The following is a 16148-nucleotide window of genomic DNA, read 5'->3' on the forward strand; positions in this document are numbered from 1 at the left end:
ATACATTCTTCACCGACGTAAAGCTCCGTCCCTCTGGGAGCAATGTTGATTTGAGGAGGGGGGAGTGCTGTTGGCTGTTTTGGTTGAGAGCCAATTCAAGGGCTGGTCTTCCAGCTCAGTGGGCCCTGACCTTGCTTGCTAAAACTGATTGAGTAAAGTCGTTTAGGGGATAATAATGTGTACAGTATTTAGTGTAATGGACTTGAGCTAAAATGGAAACAAAATAGTCAGCTTAAAAGGAGAGTGTAATGAGATAGATACCTTAGCTGCACAGAGGTGGGCAAAACCAAATAAACAACACGAGGGCAAAGAGCCAGACGCAATGGTGGGCATATTCTGGCCTCTTCCAGAAGGAACCAAAAAATGTTTAAATGCCTAGCGCTACAATCGCATTAAAGAAGCCAGAATCAAGGTCAAGAGCACCACAAAGCAGCTCTGTGCTCTTATGAGGGAGAAGCACAAAATGGCATCTTGCTTATCTGAGGGAGAAGTTGATGTCCTTCTCGGATTGCAAGGGGGTGCGCGAAGGCCTTACAAAGAAAATCTGGCTAAGGCAGTGACTTAAATCCACAGGGACAGAGCAACCCAGGGGCTCTGCTGTGTCACTAAATACCACGAGGTCCCTGAGGCCAGACATAAGAGAAGGACGGCCTTCTTCAGAGAAGTAAAACCAAATCAAGGGCAAACTTTGCCCATTCTTACCATTTCGCACAAACCCACGGCTCCTGATTTAGGACCTCATGGGTCACACTACAGAGTTGGGGGTGGTTTTGAGTTGTGCTTGCGTTAGACCCCATCCTACTCCTTGAAAGTTCTGGGCTGGTACAAAAGGGGCCATCTGGACTCCTCTCTCAGAGTATGAGTCAGGCAAGTTCTGGACCCCAGGGCATTGTACTCAGGAGGGATCAATCAGCTGTCAGAGAATGACCTCTGAGGTCTGAACTCGAGGAGAGTTCTAGCAGAGCTGGCCTCCTACCAGTCTTTAGCGTGAAGAAGCAGGTGGGAGAGGATACAGAGGTGAATTAGGCGAGCAATATGCATAGCTGGGTCCGCAGACCAGCAGCACTGGTGTTACCCCAAAACTCATGAGAAATGCAGACCTCAGCCCCACCCCAGACTACGCAGTCAGAATCTCTGGGAGTGAGGTCCAGGAACTCGTTAGCAAACTCTCCAGGAAGTTCTGGAGACACTCACTGGGTTAGACATAAATTTGTCACTTACAAATCCTACGGACTCCTCAAAGCTAATAGACGACTTTCACTGATGTTATGTGCCCGGCTTTTAATTTCTCGTAACAACCTTATGAGGTAAGTCCTATTATTATGCTCTCTCCCGACCCATTTTACAGATGAGGAAACTGAGGCATAGAGGCATGAACACACTTGCCTAAAGTCTCATGGTGGATACATGGGGATTTGAAACCCACAGTCTGGTTCTTGAGTCAGACTTTATTTTTTTTTAATTTAATTTAATTTTTTTTAATATGAAATTTGTTGTCAGATTGGTTTCCATACAAGAGTCAGACTTTAAAAGACAGAGGTTTCGAAGAACAGTTCAGGTAAAGCGCCGTGAGAGGTCAGAAGAAAGAAAGCTATCTCCAGGTGGAAGAATGAAAAATGACTTTGAAAAATACTGATGCCTGATTGCCACCCTTTCCCTCAGAGATTCTAATTTTCTGGGGGTGTGGCCTAGGTGTCAGGATTTTTAAAAAATCTCCCAAGTGCTTCTAATTAGGACAGATAAGGTTGAGAACCACTTGCCTAGAGGAACTTCCATTTGGACATTTGGATCTGGCCTTCCCAAGAGAGGCGGGATGCAACGGACAAAGAGAGAGAGAGGGAGAGAGAGATGGAAAGCAAATGCTGGGGCAATGCCTTCGTCTAAAGGGCACAGGGCCAAGAGGGTCAGCAAAGTAGCAAAGAATGATCTGATGGTACAAGACAGAACATACAGGAGCCCCAGAAGGGAGGAGGAAGCTTCGAGCCAGAAGGGTGGTTCCAGGGAGGGGTGGGAAGCAAGCGTTAAATGTCAAACACCCGCGGCCACCCCAATACTCATCATCTACTTTTGACACTCAGCCCTCAGGCTGTAGAATCTGGAGTACACGGATGTTAGAGGAAGTCGCCTCCTCCACCCTTCCCCACTCCCACCCCTCCAGCAGCCCTCACCTCACCCCTGGTTTCACTTCCAGCTGTTTAGGCCGCAGCAGGCAGCTGGTTTAGTAAGGAAGGACAGGCATGGGGCCCGGGCCCTGGCGAGGAGGCCCACACTCTTCTATCAACATAGCCATTAATCACGTCCTGGGCTCGGAGAGTCTGCCAGGGTTTCTGTCTTCGGGGAGAGGCTGCCTCCGCCCAGCATGTGAGGTCCATGTGACCGCTTTCCTTAGCAAGAGCTTTCTAGAGTCCCCATGAGTCAAGCTGGTCCTAACTCTCTCTTGCTTTTCCCAGTCAAAAATGTCGAAATTGGACTGGGGAAAAGAACACATTACTCAGAGGCTCCCTGGCTTCTCCTTCACCAATAAAACTTTTCTCCGTGCCGCAAACTGGCCAATCACTTCTCCACCTCTACCCCCCAGCTCCCGTATATATGCCATGCTGTGAAGATGCCAGCTGGGCGCGCAGAGCAGCCTTGTCCCCGCCGATCTTCATCTTGCATTGGCATGCCATCATCTGCATCAACAAGGAATATTTGTGGAGCCCTCGCAAAGGAGCTCGGGAGGGAGGCGCTAGGATGTTGCCAAGAGAAATACGTAAGCCAGAACTAGGGCGGAGAGGAGCCACACAGCTGAGCTGGAGGACAGGGAGAGGGAGGCGCCATGAGCTCATTCAATGGGTAGGCTCCTTGGAGGGCCATGAGAACAGGTCTCGATCAGCTCGCCCAATGGGACAAGGGTCTGCTCAGTACCTAAGGACAATACAGTGAAATGGTTATCAAACAAGCACGGCAAGAACGGTCAAGGGCGACAGTGGTAGTTATTAGGGACTGAATGATGCCCCCCCCCCAATTCACATTGAAGTTATAACCCCCAGTGCCTCTGAAAGTGGCTTTACAGAAGTAAGTGAGCTAAAATGAGGTCGGTAAGGGCGAGTCCTGATCCAATAAGACTGGTGACACCCAATGGTGTCTTTACAAGGGGAGTTCTAGGACACAGACAACAGCCAGAGTGAGGCATGACCGAGTGAGACACGGGGAGCACGTCAGCATGCTGAGGAAGGGGCCTCAGGAAAAACCAACTCTGCTGATACGATCATCTTGGATTTTAGCCTCTGGAACTGTGAGAAAATAAATTTCTGTTGTCTAAGCCACCCGTCCGTCATACTTTGTTATGGTGGCCGGAGCAGACCAACACGGGAGCATTAAAACAAGGTAGCAACAACGGGCCCTGTTAAGAATCTTACGACAAGATTACTGTCATTTACATTTCTTTTCTTTTTTTAATGTTTTTTAAAGTTTATTTTTGAGAGGCACAGAGAGCAAGCGAGGGAGGGGCAGAGAGAGAGGGAGACACAGAATCGGAAGCTGGCTCCAGGCTCCGAGCTGTCAGCACAGAGCCCGACGCGGGGCTCGAACTCACATACCATGAGATCATGACCTGAGCCCAAGTCCGGCACTCAGCCGACTGAGCCACCCAGGCGCCCCACTGTCATTTACATTTCTCAACTATTTTGGCCACCAGGAAGGCACAGCTAATGGCATCTTCTTGGCCAGCATTTGCCTGAGAGCTACTGCCCTGTGATTTATCTTTTTGACCAGGTCTGCTCTAAGTCTCTTTGGTCTTTGTGCCTTTTATTCTGAAATGTTGCTGGTCTAAGTTTGTTAGCTGGCTTCCACTTTTTTTTTTTTTTTTTGGTGCTAGCTAACAAATTTACCACCTGGGAAGGCTGAATTACATTTTTTATAACTAGGGCAATTTAAGAAACCATAGCTAAAGGAAATTTCGTTTTTATATTCATGTGTCTTCGCAAGATTCACAAAAATCTTGAAATTATGGAAACTTAGCCTTTCTAAGTCATTAAGTTCATTTCTTTGCCTTTAAGCCAGAACTGTCTTCAACTGTCTCAGGAAATGAGAATTTCTTCTATGTAAGAAATAACTCCAGAGAGGGAGATTCCACAAGTTTTTCTGAACAAGGCATTACAACTCTCATTGGATGAGTCGTCATCCAACGCCCAGCCCAGCTCTGTGCCTGACTTGAACAGGCTGGACCTTTCTTAGGTCTTGCCTTCCAAATGAGGCAAGGTTTACAGTGGGAGACTATTCCAGAATAAAACAGCAAATGGGGACTAACTGTGGTGAGTATTTTCTATAATTGCAGTGATGAGAGTAGCGGCGTTTGGGGGCAGGTAGAAGAAACCTTTGCTAAAATCTAGCTGCAGAATATGCAATATACTGTTTCAAGCACCATTCGGGTGCAGTTAGCTTCAGTAAAACACTGAGATAAGAGAATGAGATAGAAAACATAGGAGAAATGGAGAATATAAGCTGGCAACAAGTGGAGGAAAACCAGAGAAGAAACCAAGAACACTGGCGGGGGATTGGAAGAAGAATTCTAAGAACGCTCAGCCAGTGTTGTGTGCTGATGATAACTGGCTTCGAGAAACAGCAGGATGGGGGTGGGGAGACGACCCTACAGGTGGGATGGGGGGCCCGAGAGACCAGGGTTTAACTCTTCCCAGTTAGGCCCAGGCTCTGGTCATTTATTCATGCCACCAACATTCACAGAGTGTAGGTGCCACAACCTGTATTAGATACAGTACAGGCCAGGGCAGGCCTTGTGCTAATGTGTCTTTATTAGGACGAAGAAGAGAGGAGAAGCAAGAGGAGGCATCTTTCCTGTACATTTACTCTTTTGTGTTATGTAGGTCAGGTTCCCTGGGAAAGGATCAGATGCTTAGATCTGCCTGCAGAGTGTTCATTGAGGGGTACCCCCCGGAACAACTGTGAGCGGGAGGGAACAGGGGGGACAGCAGGTCTGAGCGGCAGGAAAAGAGGAAAAGCAATGCATTGGCATGAGATCGTCTGGTCCCCAAAGGAACTCTGGATCCGAGCTGACTCTTCGGTGTGGTCCCAGAGCCCGGCCTTCGCACCACAAATCAGCCAGTCACTGGATGCAGCAACTCCAGGGAGGGCCCTAAGTCTTGTCTAGGCAGCTCCCTTCGGCTGAAGGGCAATCCTAGGACAGGACCCTAGCTGTGAGTCATCACCAGCCAACACTCTTCCCGGGAACTGGGGAACGAGTACCTCGATGCTAGAGAGATGGGGGGGATCCTGGGGGCCACACCACAGTATCCACTACCTATGAGGACACTGAGGCTCAGGGAAGTTAGGTAACCCACACAAGATCACACAGCCCGTGAACGACAGAGCCAGCACTCACACCCAGGCCACCTGTCCTCTATCTATACTGTGTTGTAAAGAACCTACCAAAATGTCATGGCTGCTCGGTAAGCTACAGCTATTCTGTTTTGGGTGCTGGTGGTGACAGGTTCCTGCCATCGGTTCTCCTCCTTTCAGCCGCCTGAGAGCTAACAACGGGGGCCTTAAGCATTTTTGGGAAAGGACAGTTCAGTGTACTTCTGACTCTGTTGCGCATCAGAGCTCCACTGATTGATATATTGACCCGATGATGGAAATCCAAGGTTGGCCCCGAGTATCGAAGTGGGGGCCGGAGCATAAATGGGTCCCTGTCTTCCCAGTGTTCGGCAGCTGCTTTGGAGTTTGGACCCATGGAGGCTCCTCAAGGATCTCTCTTCCACTGGCCCTGCTTTACCGTCCCTGAGGACCTCTGTGATGAGGTTGCTCTTGTCATGGTGACAGCTTGAAGAGAATGAGGTCGGAGCTGCCTGAGGCTTGGGCAACTTTATGACAAATGGAGGGAAAGGTCGTGTCTCGGTTGGTGAAGTGGGGAGGGCCCCACCCAGAATCTCCCCTGGAGATCCCAGTTATGTGGCACCACCTCCAACAGGGCTTCAGAAGGAACCTTACTTTTAAAAAGAGGAAAACCCAGCAAGCCGTTCAAAGTCAACAAGCTAAATCGAAGCCAAAAGTCCCCTCCCTCCCCCACCTCCTAGCTTTTATTCCTTGAGGTCAGAGACAGTCCCTGGATGGAAATGGAGTGGGCTACAGAGGCGGGGACACAAAATTTGTGGAGGTCCCGGGCGCTGGAAGCCAGAGCCAACATGGGGACCATGAGGATGTCCATAGCACTGCCTTGTCTCCACTCCAGCTTCAAGGGTTTCCCCATTCATCATATGCTCCCTGCTCGAGCCTGCAAAGTCTACTCCCAGGACGGCCCCAGATCCCGAGGGCTGCACCTGCACAGCTCTAGCGGGGACTCCGCGGTGGCCATCCTTTGGCTGGGAAGCTGGAGCGTGTCACCCAGAGAGGGAGATACCGGAGCAGTGAGGCAGGTGGGCGACCCTTGCCCGGAGCCGGGACCCACCAACCACGGTGCTGTGAGGGGACCGATGTCCCACTAAACCGCCTTTCCCTCCGCACGACCTCTATTCAAAGACGGGATGACTAGAAGCTCATCCCCACCCTCCTACCTTCTCTTTTCATCATCCAGTGTATACAGCATTCTGAGTGCTTCTGGCACGCCAGGCCACGCATCCCTCATGGTCACTCTGTGATGATGCACTACTTTTCTTTCTATTTGGCAGCTTTGGGAACCCAAAACACAAAGAAATACCTAGCCCAGTGTCACGGAGCCTGGAGGTGGGGAGGCTGAGGTACCATCCCAGAGACTCATGACCCTAGAGCTCATGCTTATAACCACCAGGCTACACAGCCTCTCCCTCCCCACAGAGAATCGGCTGCCCCTTCCCTGGGGAGGGTGGACCCCCTCATTAGGCAAAACCTCCCAGCTGCCCTCTCCTTCCTTTACTCTCCTTAAGCACCAGGCAGGAATAGGTCACGGTGCCCAACTCTCAGTGACACCCATCCCACCCCAGCCCCCCACCCCCGCCACCAAGCCTGTGTGTCTTCCCTTTGAACGCCCTGGGATGCTTCAAGAGGAAATGGGACGCTCAGAACGTTGACCCGCACCAAAGCGGATTGTGCTCTTGAAAGGAGGCATAACCGACACTCAGCCAAGTAAAAATTGAGGCTGTTTCAAGGGAGGGGGTGTAATTTTCCTGGAGAGCAGGCTGGGGTACTGACTTCCACAGGCTTACATAAAATAAACTGAAGAGTGTTAGGGCAGGTTACGAGACTTCTATGACTTTATAAACACAGCCATTAGCTAGTCACTAATTAATCCTTAGTTAACACCAATTAATCATTGAGAGACGCAACCCTTCATCAGCCCATGAGGCCTCAAAAGCAGAGCAATGTTCAGGCCCAGTATCTCACCTCGGGTAACACATGTGAAATCTATTCTTTAAATCGATCCGCTGACACACAGCCAACCACAGTCAACCCATTGTCGCCAACTGAGAAACTTTGCATCAAGCCACACTTTCAGTGACACCTAACAGAGCCCGGAAAGGAAGCAGCTGCAGGTGAGCCCCTCCCTGCTCCTTTCAAAGGCCAGAAGATGTCAGAAGAGATAATATTGTACAGGGAGGCAGAAAACACTGAAGGTCAAGTGCGGTCAACATTCCAAGTCGCTCGGTTTTTATACGGGGGTTACGCCACGCCAGCCATTGTAGCAAACCCAGTGTAGAACCAGAATGTCAGGAGACAAAGCTCCTGGTTTAGAGGATTTATGATTTTATTGGAATGTTAAGACTCACATGTGGGTGGAAACAAGAAAATCATACTATACCTAAATAAGCGGGGGCTGAGAGATGTCATAAAAACTCAGGGAAAGGGGAGCCTGGGTGGCTCAGTCAGTTAAGCTTCTGACTCTTCAGTTAGGCTCATGGTTCGTGAGTTCAAGCCCCACATCAGGCTCTGCACCGGTGGCACGGAGCCTGCTTGGGATTCTCTCTCTCTCCCTCTATCTCTGCCCTCTCCTGCTCACACACACACGCACACACACACACACACTCAAAATAGATAAAACAAACATTAAAAAGAGTTTAAAAAAACCCTCAGAAATAAAAAAAAAACACATGTGGGCTGGAGTTGGTCAGCAGAGATTTTAAGGAAAACATGGGATATCAGGGGTCTATGAAAACAGCAAAATGGTGGAAGGGCAGGTAGGCCTCTCATTCCAGGACGATGTAAATACAGGCAGAACAGTGACGACAAGAAGCGTAGGGACCAATGCTGGAAAAGACACAGGCTTTCCTGGAGAAGAGACCAGCTTTTCTGGGGAGAGGGGGGCCTGAAGGCTGGGTAGGCAGGTGAGCTCACATGTCAGGAATTTGCAATTGGTTCCATCAGGTAGGAGGGAGCCACTGTGGTTTCTTCAGTAGCAGACCACATTTCTCAAGCAGGCTCATGCATGATGTTTAAAACAAAACTAAACCAAAAACAGTGCTTTGGGAAGATTAATCTGGAATCTGAGCGGTAGATAGATGAATTGCTAATGAGAGGGCAATGAAGCGATAATCTCGTCACCCAGGTACAAATTAATAAGAGCCTGTAATAAGAGGGATATTAAGATTGGGGAAGAAGGAAGGAGCCTAACAACAGGAAAAAGATAGGATTTGGTGGCTGATTAGTCAGAAAGCGGAAAGGGGATTAATACTAGGAAATGATAGTGTCTTTGACAAGATAAGTGGCTTTTTTTCCATACTTGGAAACATGACAGCTCTGGGGCATGGAACTGAGTGAAAACGAAGAAGTCAGGGAGCTGGTTTGTGGGAGTAGGTGATAAGTCTGTTCTCAGCCATGCTTAGTGTGAGGTTCCATACTGGAACTTGGGTTAGATTCCACTATCCACCCCGACTACAGACACCCTTGTCTTTCAGTTGACCATTTCTAAGATAAAGCCAATGGATGCACAGAGCAGAGGTTTTTACTGAATTATTCTAGCTTCACAAAAGCATTTCTTTGTTGTTTTCCATTTGTGTGTCTATTTCATAAAATCCTATGACTCAAACAAGCAGTCATCTTGATAATTTCCAGGGACAGGGGAGCTACGGGGGCTTGGGTCTTCCAGGCCAAAATCAAAAGCCAGCAAATGGCCAGAGAGGGGGAAGCAGAACATCCAGGCGTCTTTGCTTCGAACCTTCTGGATTTCCTCCCCTTACAGCGTAACGCGTTCTGACCACGCATAACCTCTGCTTAGGATCGTGATTCCAAAGGATTGGAATATTTTTGCCCGCTCTCTGAAATCAGAGGTTTTCACCACACCCTACATTTTAGTTAAAAATCTCAAACATCCATTAGCATCCCCAAAGGATGTGCTATTTTTAGCTTTTAAGTCTGAAAATATTTTTACATATTTCCAACACATTGGTTTTAATCGATTTTTCTCCCATTCATTTTCGCTTCATTCATCAGAATGTGGTCAGCTGGGCTAGAGAGACGAGAAGGAATCAAGTCATTGGATTGGTTTGTAAATGGTTGAAAATGTGTATTTGCCATTTGGTTGGGTGATTTATCCTTTAAGATGGAGCCTGAGCCTATAAAAAATTGAAGTGGGATCTGAACATGGCAAAACGTGTTTGCTTTTCTTAGATAAATCTGTTAGTCTGCGCTGGGAAATGGCATCGTTCCCCCCATTGGAAATTATGCTTCCCACACAACATCCGCCACTCTGCCTTCCCTCACAGATTTCCCCAAGCAAAGTTCAAAATCCTGCCTGTGTTTGTAGTCAGTCCCCTGGTGAAGCCATTCATTTAGTCTTTCCATTTGGGCTCTCTGAGAAGAGCTCCATGACAGGATCCTTTTCGAAAGAGCGCTGGGCAACTAGTCCAACACGTAGCTACAGGTACCTTCTGAATTGGGTCTCTCAGAGCAAATTGTCAAGGAAGAAGCCAAAATTTCCAGACAACGAAGAAGGAAGGCAAAGAATGGGATCTGGCATCCGATAAAATTCAGAGGTGAATTTTAAGAATTTGCATAAATACTTAGGCAGGAGGAAGGTGCAAAAACACTGATACTCTAGGCAAACAGATCGCTTCCTGGTATGGTCATACTGACTTACCAGATTTAGGAAGGTCAAGTATTTCCACTGTCCACCATTTAGAAAGATTTTGGATTTCCGCTGGTCCCCTCCTTGCTGCGAGATGTAGTAATTGAGAAAAAGATACCAGCTCCAAACAAGGAAGTGGTAAATGCATGTGCAAGTTCTCCTCATGGCTAGCTCTGACCACGGAGCCGTGAATGTCTCAGGGAGCTCTCCTCGGCGTCCTTCTCCCCCTGTGGGTCACAGTTGGAGTCCCGGGGCAGGCCAGAGAGCTGTAAAATACACCCCTCAGGGATTGAGAGTTCCAACAGGGCTGAATTTTGCTTCTCTCATAGGCTCCCTCCCTGATAAACTTGGGAGACGGGATTATTCGTGCGTGGCTTTGAGATACTTTCCTTTAGATAACAAGTAATCCTCAGATTTGCATAAATACTTAGGCAGGGAGGAAGGCCAGAACTGCCCTTTGCACTGTTTGGCTGGGGTGGGGGTTAAATGACCTTATTGTGAAACGCCAATAAACTAATAAGTACTGTCCTGGCCACATTCTCTTTTCTTTCCTTTTCGTTTGGACAGAACAAGAAAGCTGGGACAATACTTCTTGCTAGATGAGGATCAGGTCGATGTACCAGAAGGGAGACATTACGGGCATGTTCATGCCACCGAGGGAGAGGGAGGTAAGGAGAATGGGAAAGGATGTTGTAATCTTGTTCCCGAGGTCTCCAGGGCCCTATGAAACCTGCAACAAACTTTGCTCTCCGGGGAACGGCTCCAAGGCTTTTTTTTTTTTTCTTTTTTAAGTTTTATATCTAAGCCCAAGAGAATCAAAGGTTACCCAGGGCTCCTCCAGATATTTATTTGCATGGGTATTTCTGAGCCCTGAGAGGGAAGAAGCATAGCGTGAGGAAGAGATACGTAGTCATGACCCCAACATACCTGAGTTTAGACATTGCTGGGAGACAGTGAGGGTCTCCGCATTGCCTTAGAGAGGACGAGCATGTGCTCGGGCCGGGCAGCAGAACCGGGCCCTGCTCAGGTTCAACAGGAGGACCCTGAGAGAGCGCCAGAAGTGTCATACCTTGTGACGTCACCAGCTTGTTTCCCCCGGCAACTGACTCAGAGGGTTCTGAGCAAATCCCCAAGGGAAAGGCTCCCAGTGCCAGTATGTAAGTCTGGAGTTGATGCTGCTTCATGATTTACTCAGGGCTTGCGAGTACGGGGAGAGAGAACCATAGGCTGCACGTGGGCTGCAAAAGAAAAACAGACCCACCTCCTAAGAGTCATCAGGCCCCAGACATCAGGAAGCGTGGTAGATGGTGGCCCAGGGTGGGGAGCGCAAACCCGAGCCAGCAATGGAGGGTCTTCCTCGTAAGTGTTGCCAAGGGAGAGGGTGATCTGGCAAAAATGGGGACATAAAACTCTAGACACAACTCCACCCATGGCCTGGGTTAAAATTGCAAATGACAGGGGCGCCTGGGTGCCTCGGTCGGTTGAGCGTCCACCCTCGGCTCAGATCGTGATCTCGCAGTTCGTGAGTTCGAGCCCCCCGCCCGGCTCACTGCTGTCAGCACAGAGCCTGCTGCAGATCCCCTGTCCCCTTCTCTCTCTGCCCCTCACCTGCTCATGCTTTCTCTCATCCTCAAAACATTAGATGAATAAAATAATGGCAAATTACAAAAGCAGCTAATGTTTTGCCAATACTTACCGTGACAGGCCTTGTTCTGAGTGCTTCACACCTTAGCTTGGTTAACACTCTAAACACCACTATGAAGTAAGTACCACGATGAACCTCACTATTAGGAACTCCATTCTCAGATGAGGAAATGGAAGCCAGGCTGCTAAAAGGATGCTCGAAAAGCAGCAAGAGACAGAGCTACAGTCTGCACTCTAACCAGCGAGCCTGACCACAAAGCGACAATGTTTGCTCTGCACAACCTATGACTTCCTTTGCAAACGTTTCTCCACTCCCCGCTAACCCCTCTTATTCCTCTATCTCTCCCATGGGAAAGTTCTCTCAGGAAAGGACAGGTCCGTTTTGAAACTTGGCGCACATATAAGCTATTGTGCTATGTCTCCTGGGGTGTTTTCACGGTACCTGCCATTATGGATTTAGGGGTTTTATCCCCTTACACAAAAATATCAAGCAAAAATCTGCAGCTGTGTAAGGATTTGGGGAAAAAGTGAGAAAAGAGAGGAAGAGAAACATGCAAATGTCTGCGATGCGTACACCCAACCTGAGGGTACCTTTTAACACCAGGACTTTTTTTCGTTCCTGCATTAACCTCAATGCCCATCGATGAAGCCTTTCATAAATATTGATACGATTATTTAAATTTGTAAGTTGCTCAATGTTTGACATTGGAATCCAATCGTTAGCTTTTTAATGAATGGATAAGATGATATATGAGGATTTGTGTATAGAAAATATATAATTTTTTAATTCAGCATATTTTCTTATAAAAGTTTCCACAAAAATGTTGTGAAAATGAAATTCCACCTGTGACCATGTTCACATCACAGTTTGTACCTGTGGTTGAATAACCAGATACATTTTCATGAAGCACTTTGGCCATCTGTCTCCTGCTCTGAGAACAGGTAGAGCTCTGGGGAATAATGAGTGTTACTGTTTTGCTACACGATATTATAAACTAATACATACTAAATCTGCTGTTAGCCTGCCTTTCTCCATTTTCCAAGTATCTTGAGACCTCACATCATATCCAGGCGAAGCAACAGAGAATTGTTTCCTAATTTAATAAAAAACTGACAGGAACATGCATTTTTTTTCATAGGAAGTACTAAAAATATACAATAAGCATATTTTATACTTTGAATTGAACAGATAACTTGACTACTAAAAAGAACATTCTTTGAAACTCTCTACCCTCTGGGAGTTTGGAACACCAGTCTTTGATGTCACAAATGCTTACTGAGCAACTGCTAATTGCCAAGTTCTGTGGATTCCTTGGGGAAAGAGAGAGAGAGAGAGAGAGAGAGAGAGAGAGAGAAATATTGAGAGATCCAATCCCTGGCCTCATGGAATCTTTATTCTAGTAGGGGGTGTGGACATTAAAGAATAATACAATTGGGTGTTAATTTATAATTCTGGTAACTTCTGTGGAGGATAATAGCACAAGACCTGGAGTGGTCTGAGGTCAGGGAAGCTGGCCCTAGGAAGCCACACATGACCACGGCTGCCCTCCCCACGCCTCCAACATGCTCTGACTGTTCTACCCAGTCTTTTGTGTGAGCTCCTCTATCTTTGCTCTTCCTTATGTGTTGGTGTTTCCCAGGGACCTGCTCCAGCCCTCTGTCCATCTCCTTACACACCCACCCTGGTGACACCGCCCACCACAAATCACAGTGTTTGCCACTACTTTCCAGTTTATGACCACAAATTTTATATATGTACTCCCAGCCCTCTCCCCATCCTCACAAAGCTTCAAATAGATCTTTGAGTACATGTTGCATATTTCCTGAATGAGTCAGATGCACCTCAAACTCAAGATATCTTAAATGAACTCACCGTCTTGCCCCAAACCTGACTTTCTGTCTTTATCCTCTGTCTTGGGGGGATGGCCCCGTGGTCCTTCTGGGAGTCTTCCTGGTCTCCTCTGTCTCCCTCTTTCCCCAGATCCTGACAACTTCATCTCTAAACCAAGCACAAGTCGGTCCTCTTCTTTCCATTCTGTCTCTAACTGCCCCGGTTCAAGTCTTTCCAATCTCTTTCCAGGACCACGACAACCGTCTTCTACCTGGTTTTCCTGATTCTAGTCTTATCCCCAACTTGGTATTCTCTCCAGCCTCATTTTGGTTTTACATTTGATGTTCCTCCAGCCACACCTGGCTACGTCGTGTGCCAGTGCCTTTGACTGGATACCATCCTCTAAAAAATGCAGCTTGGCACTTTCCTTCTCTAGGAATCCTTCCCTGAACATCTCCTCAAACAGGCCATATTATGGCCTTTTGTAGCAACCTGGATGGAACTGGAGAGTGTGATCCTAAGTGAAATAAGTCATACAGAGAAAGACAGATACCATATGTTTTCACTCTTATGTGGAGCCTGAGAAACTTACCAGAAGACCATGGGGGAAGGGAAGGAAAAAAAAAAAAAAAAAGAAAGAAAGAAAGGTTAGAGAGGGAGGGAGCCAAAGAAACTCTTAAAAACTAAGAACAAACTGAGGGTTGATCGGGGGTGGGAGGGAAGGGTGGGTGGGTGATGGGCATTGAGGAGGGCACCTGTTGGGATGAGCACTGGGTGTTGTATGGAAACCAATGTGACAATAAATTTCATACTTAAAAAAAAAACAGGCCATATTAAATATTCCCCTCTAGTTTTCTTTAATATGCTGTGCATCTCTGCAAATTGCATGATGATTATTAGCGTCTTAGTCCATTCAGGATGCTATAACCAAAAAAAAAAAAAAACAAAAACAAAAACGTAGTCTGAGTAGCTTATAAACAACAAAAATGTATTTCCTTCAGTTCTGGAGTCTGGGAAGTGCAAGGTCAAGGCACCAGCAGATGTAGTGTCTGATGAGACCTGCCAGGTTCATAGACGGTCATCTTGCTACAACTCCACATGTGAGGAGGGGTGAGGGATCCCTCTGGGGACTCCTATGTAAGGGCAATAATCCCATTCATGAGCGCTCCACCCTAAGGGTCTAATCACCTCTCTAGCGTCTCACCTCCTAATACCATCACTTTGAAGGTTAAGATTTCAACACAAAAATTTTGGAGAAACAAAAGATTTACTCCATAGCAATTAGAAATGAATCTCTTTAATCAACTGTTCTCTCCCTGGGTTCAGAGGTGGTATTTGGGGATTCTTAGAGTTCAGCATAGTGCTGGACACACAGTAAAAACTTAAGAAATATACTAAATACCGTAAAGCGTTCAGCTGCTCAGTTCTGCGGATGAGCGGGAACACTAAGATGACTAAGGTATATCCCGGGCTCTGGAGGAACTCACAGTCAAGTGGCAGAGACAGATATCTAAACAAAAAAATTATAGCATGATGTGATAAGTAGTATAACAGAGGCACACATAGCCTACTAATGGAACCTAAATTATCCTGCATATTTTCCATCATTCTAAATATACAGAAGATTGAGTTCAAGATAAATGCGTTGAGTGAATCATGGGAAAACTCCAGAAGCTATGTAGGAGAAGATAAAGATTAAAGTGATTTCACTGAACACAGTAGCTCTGGCCGCCAGCATGGATAACGGCTTTGCCTGGGAGAGATTATAACCCATTCCTAGGCCAGTCATAAAACGATGAGGTACGAAAAGCAGGGACCCAAGCTGGGCTTGAGTCTACTGTGTGACCTTGGGCTGGCTGGCCATCAGCCTCAATGGGATGTTAGTTACCTTGAAGGTGAAATGGGACTTGGGGTACCTAGGGTGGTGATTGTCTTGCTTCCGAAAACCAGGACATTTACTGAGCCAAAGGAGGAACTGGCCAAGGGTGGCCTCTGAAGACACTGTTGGGAAGCCCCAAGCCCGCACTGATATATACTTACTCATTCCACGGAGCCAACTAGAGCCTCTTCAGCGTTGGCAGGTTGGTTACAGGTAGCACAGCGGTGAGAAGGAAATCAGGCTGGCAGAGCTCAGCATTCTCGAGGTCATGGTGAAAAGGTTGAGAAGTATGGTTTCGTTTCGGCACAAGAGAGAGGCCCCTCCAACTGCAAGTGCTGAACAAACAACATCCTAGCGAATCCCAGTTGTGTTAAGCTGCAAGGTCAGTAGACCTTGTCTGCATTCCACTTGCCTCTTAACTTGCACCCGGCCATTTTGAGATGGCTCATTCCCTTGAAAGCTGATATACCTCCACACGCCTTGCAACCTCCCTTAACTTCACCCACTCTTCAGTAAATAGTCCCATCCTTAAATTCCCATCTGAGAAGGCGACCGTTTCCTGCCGGAACCCTACCTGATGGGGCCAACCAAACTGTGAGCTCCTCCAGGGGTGTCTGGGACACCTCCGGGACCTCAGATCTATTCGTGGTTGTAAGCAAATTCCAGATGCTAACGAATATTTGTTTGCAAGGATCAATTCTAGTATTGTGATATTCTTAATATCTACCTAGGGGGTCTTGAACCCGTGGTTCTCCTGACCG

General features: G+C 47.4%; 1 protein-coding gene across 1 annotated transcript in view; it reads right to left on the reverse strand.

The window, feature by feature from the left end:
• Positions 1–10483, reverse strand: part of ADTRP (androgen dependent TFPI regulating protein) — a 65271-nt gene extending 54788 nt beyond the window's left edge. Inside the window, exon 1 of the mRNA XM_047102671.1 lies at positions 10046–10483. Coding sequence (XP_046958627.1) covers positions 10046–10198 — 153 coding nt within the window. The 5' untranslated portion in view covers positions 10199–10483. The remainder of the gene's footprint in view (positions 1–10045) is intronic.
• Positions 10484–16148: the final 5665 nt, after the last annotated feature.

The sequence above is a fragment of the Lynx rufus genome, unplaced genomic scaffold, assembly GCF_022079265.1.
Source record: "Lynx rufus isolate CCGP_SWC_20201006 ecotype Redwood Valley unplaced genomic scaffold, mLynRuf1.p SCAF_6, whole genome shotgun sequence".
Lineage (NCBI taxonomy): Eukaryota > Metazoa > Chordata > Mammalia > Carnivora > Felidae > Lynx > Lynx rufus.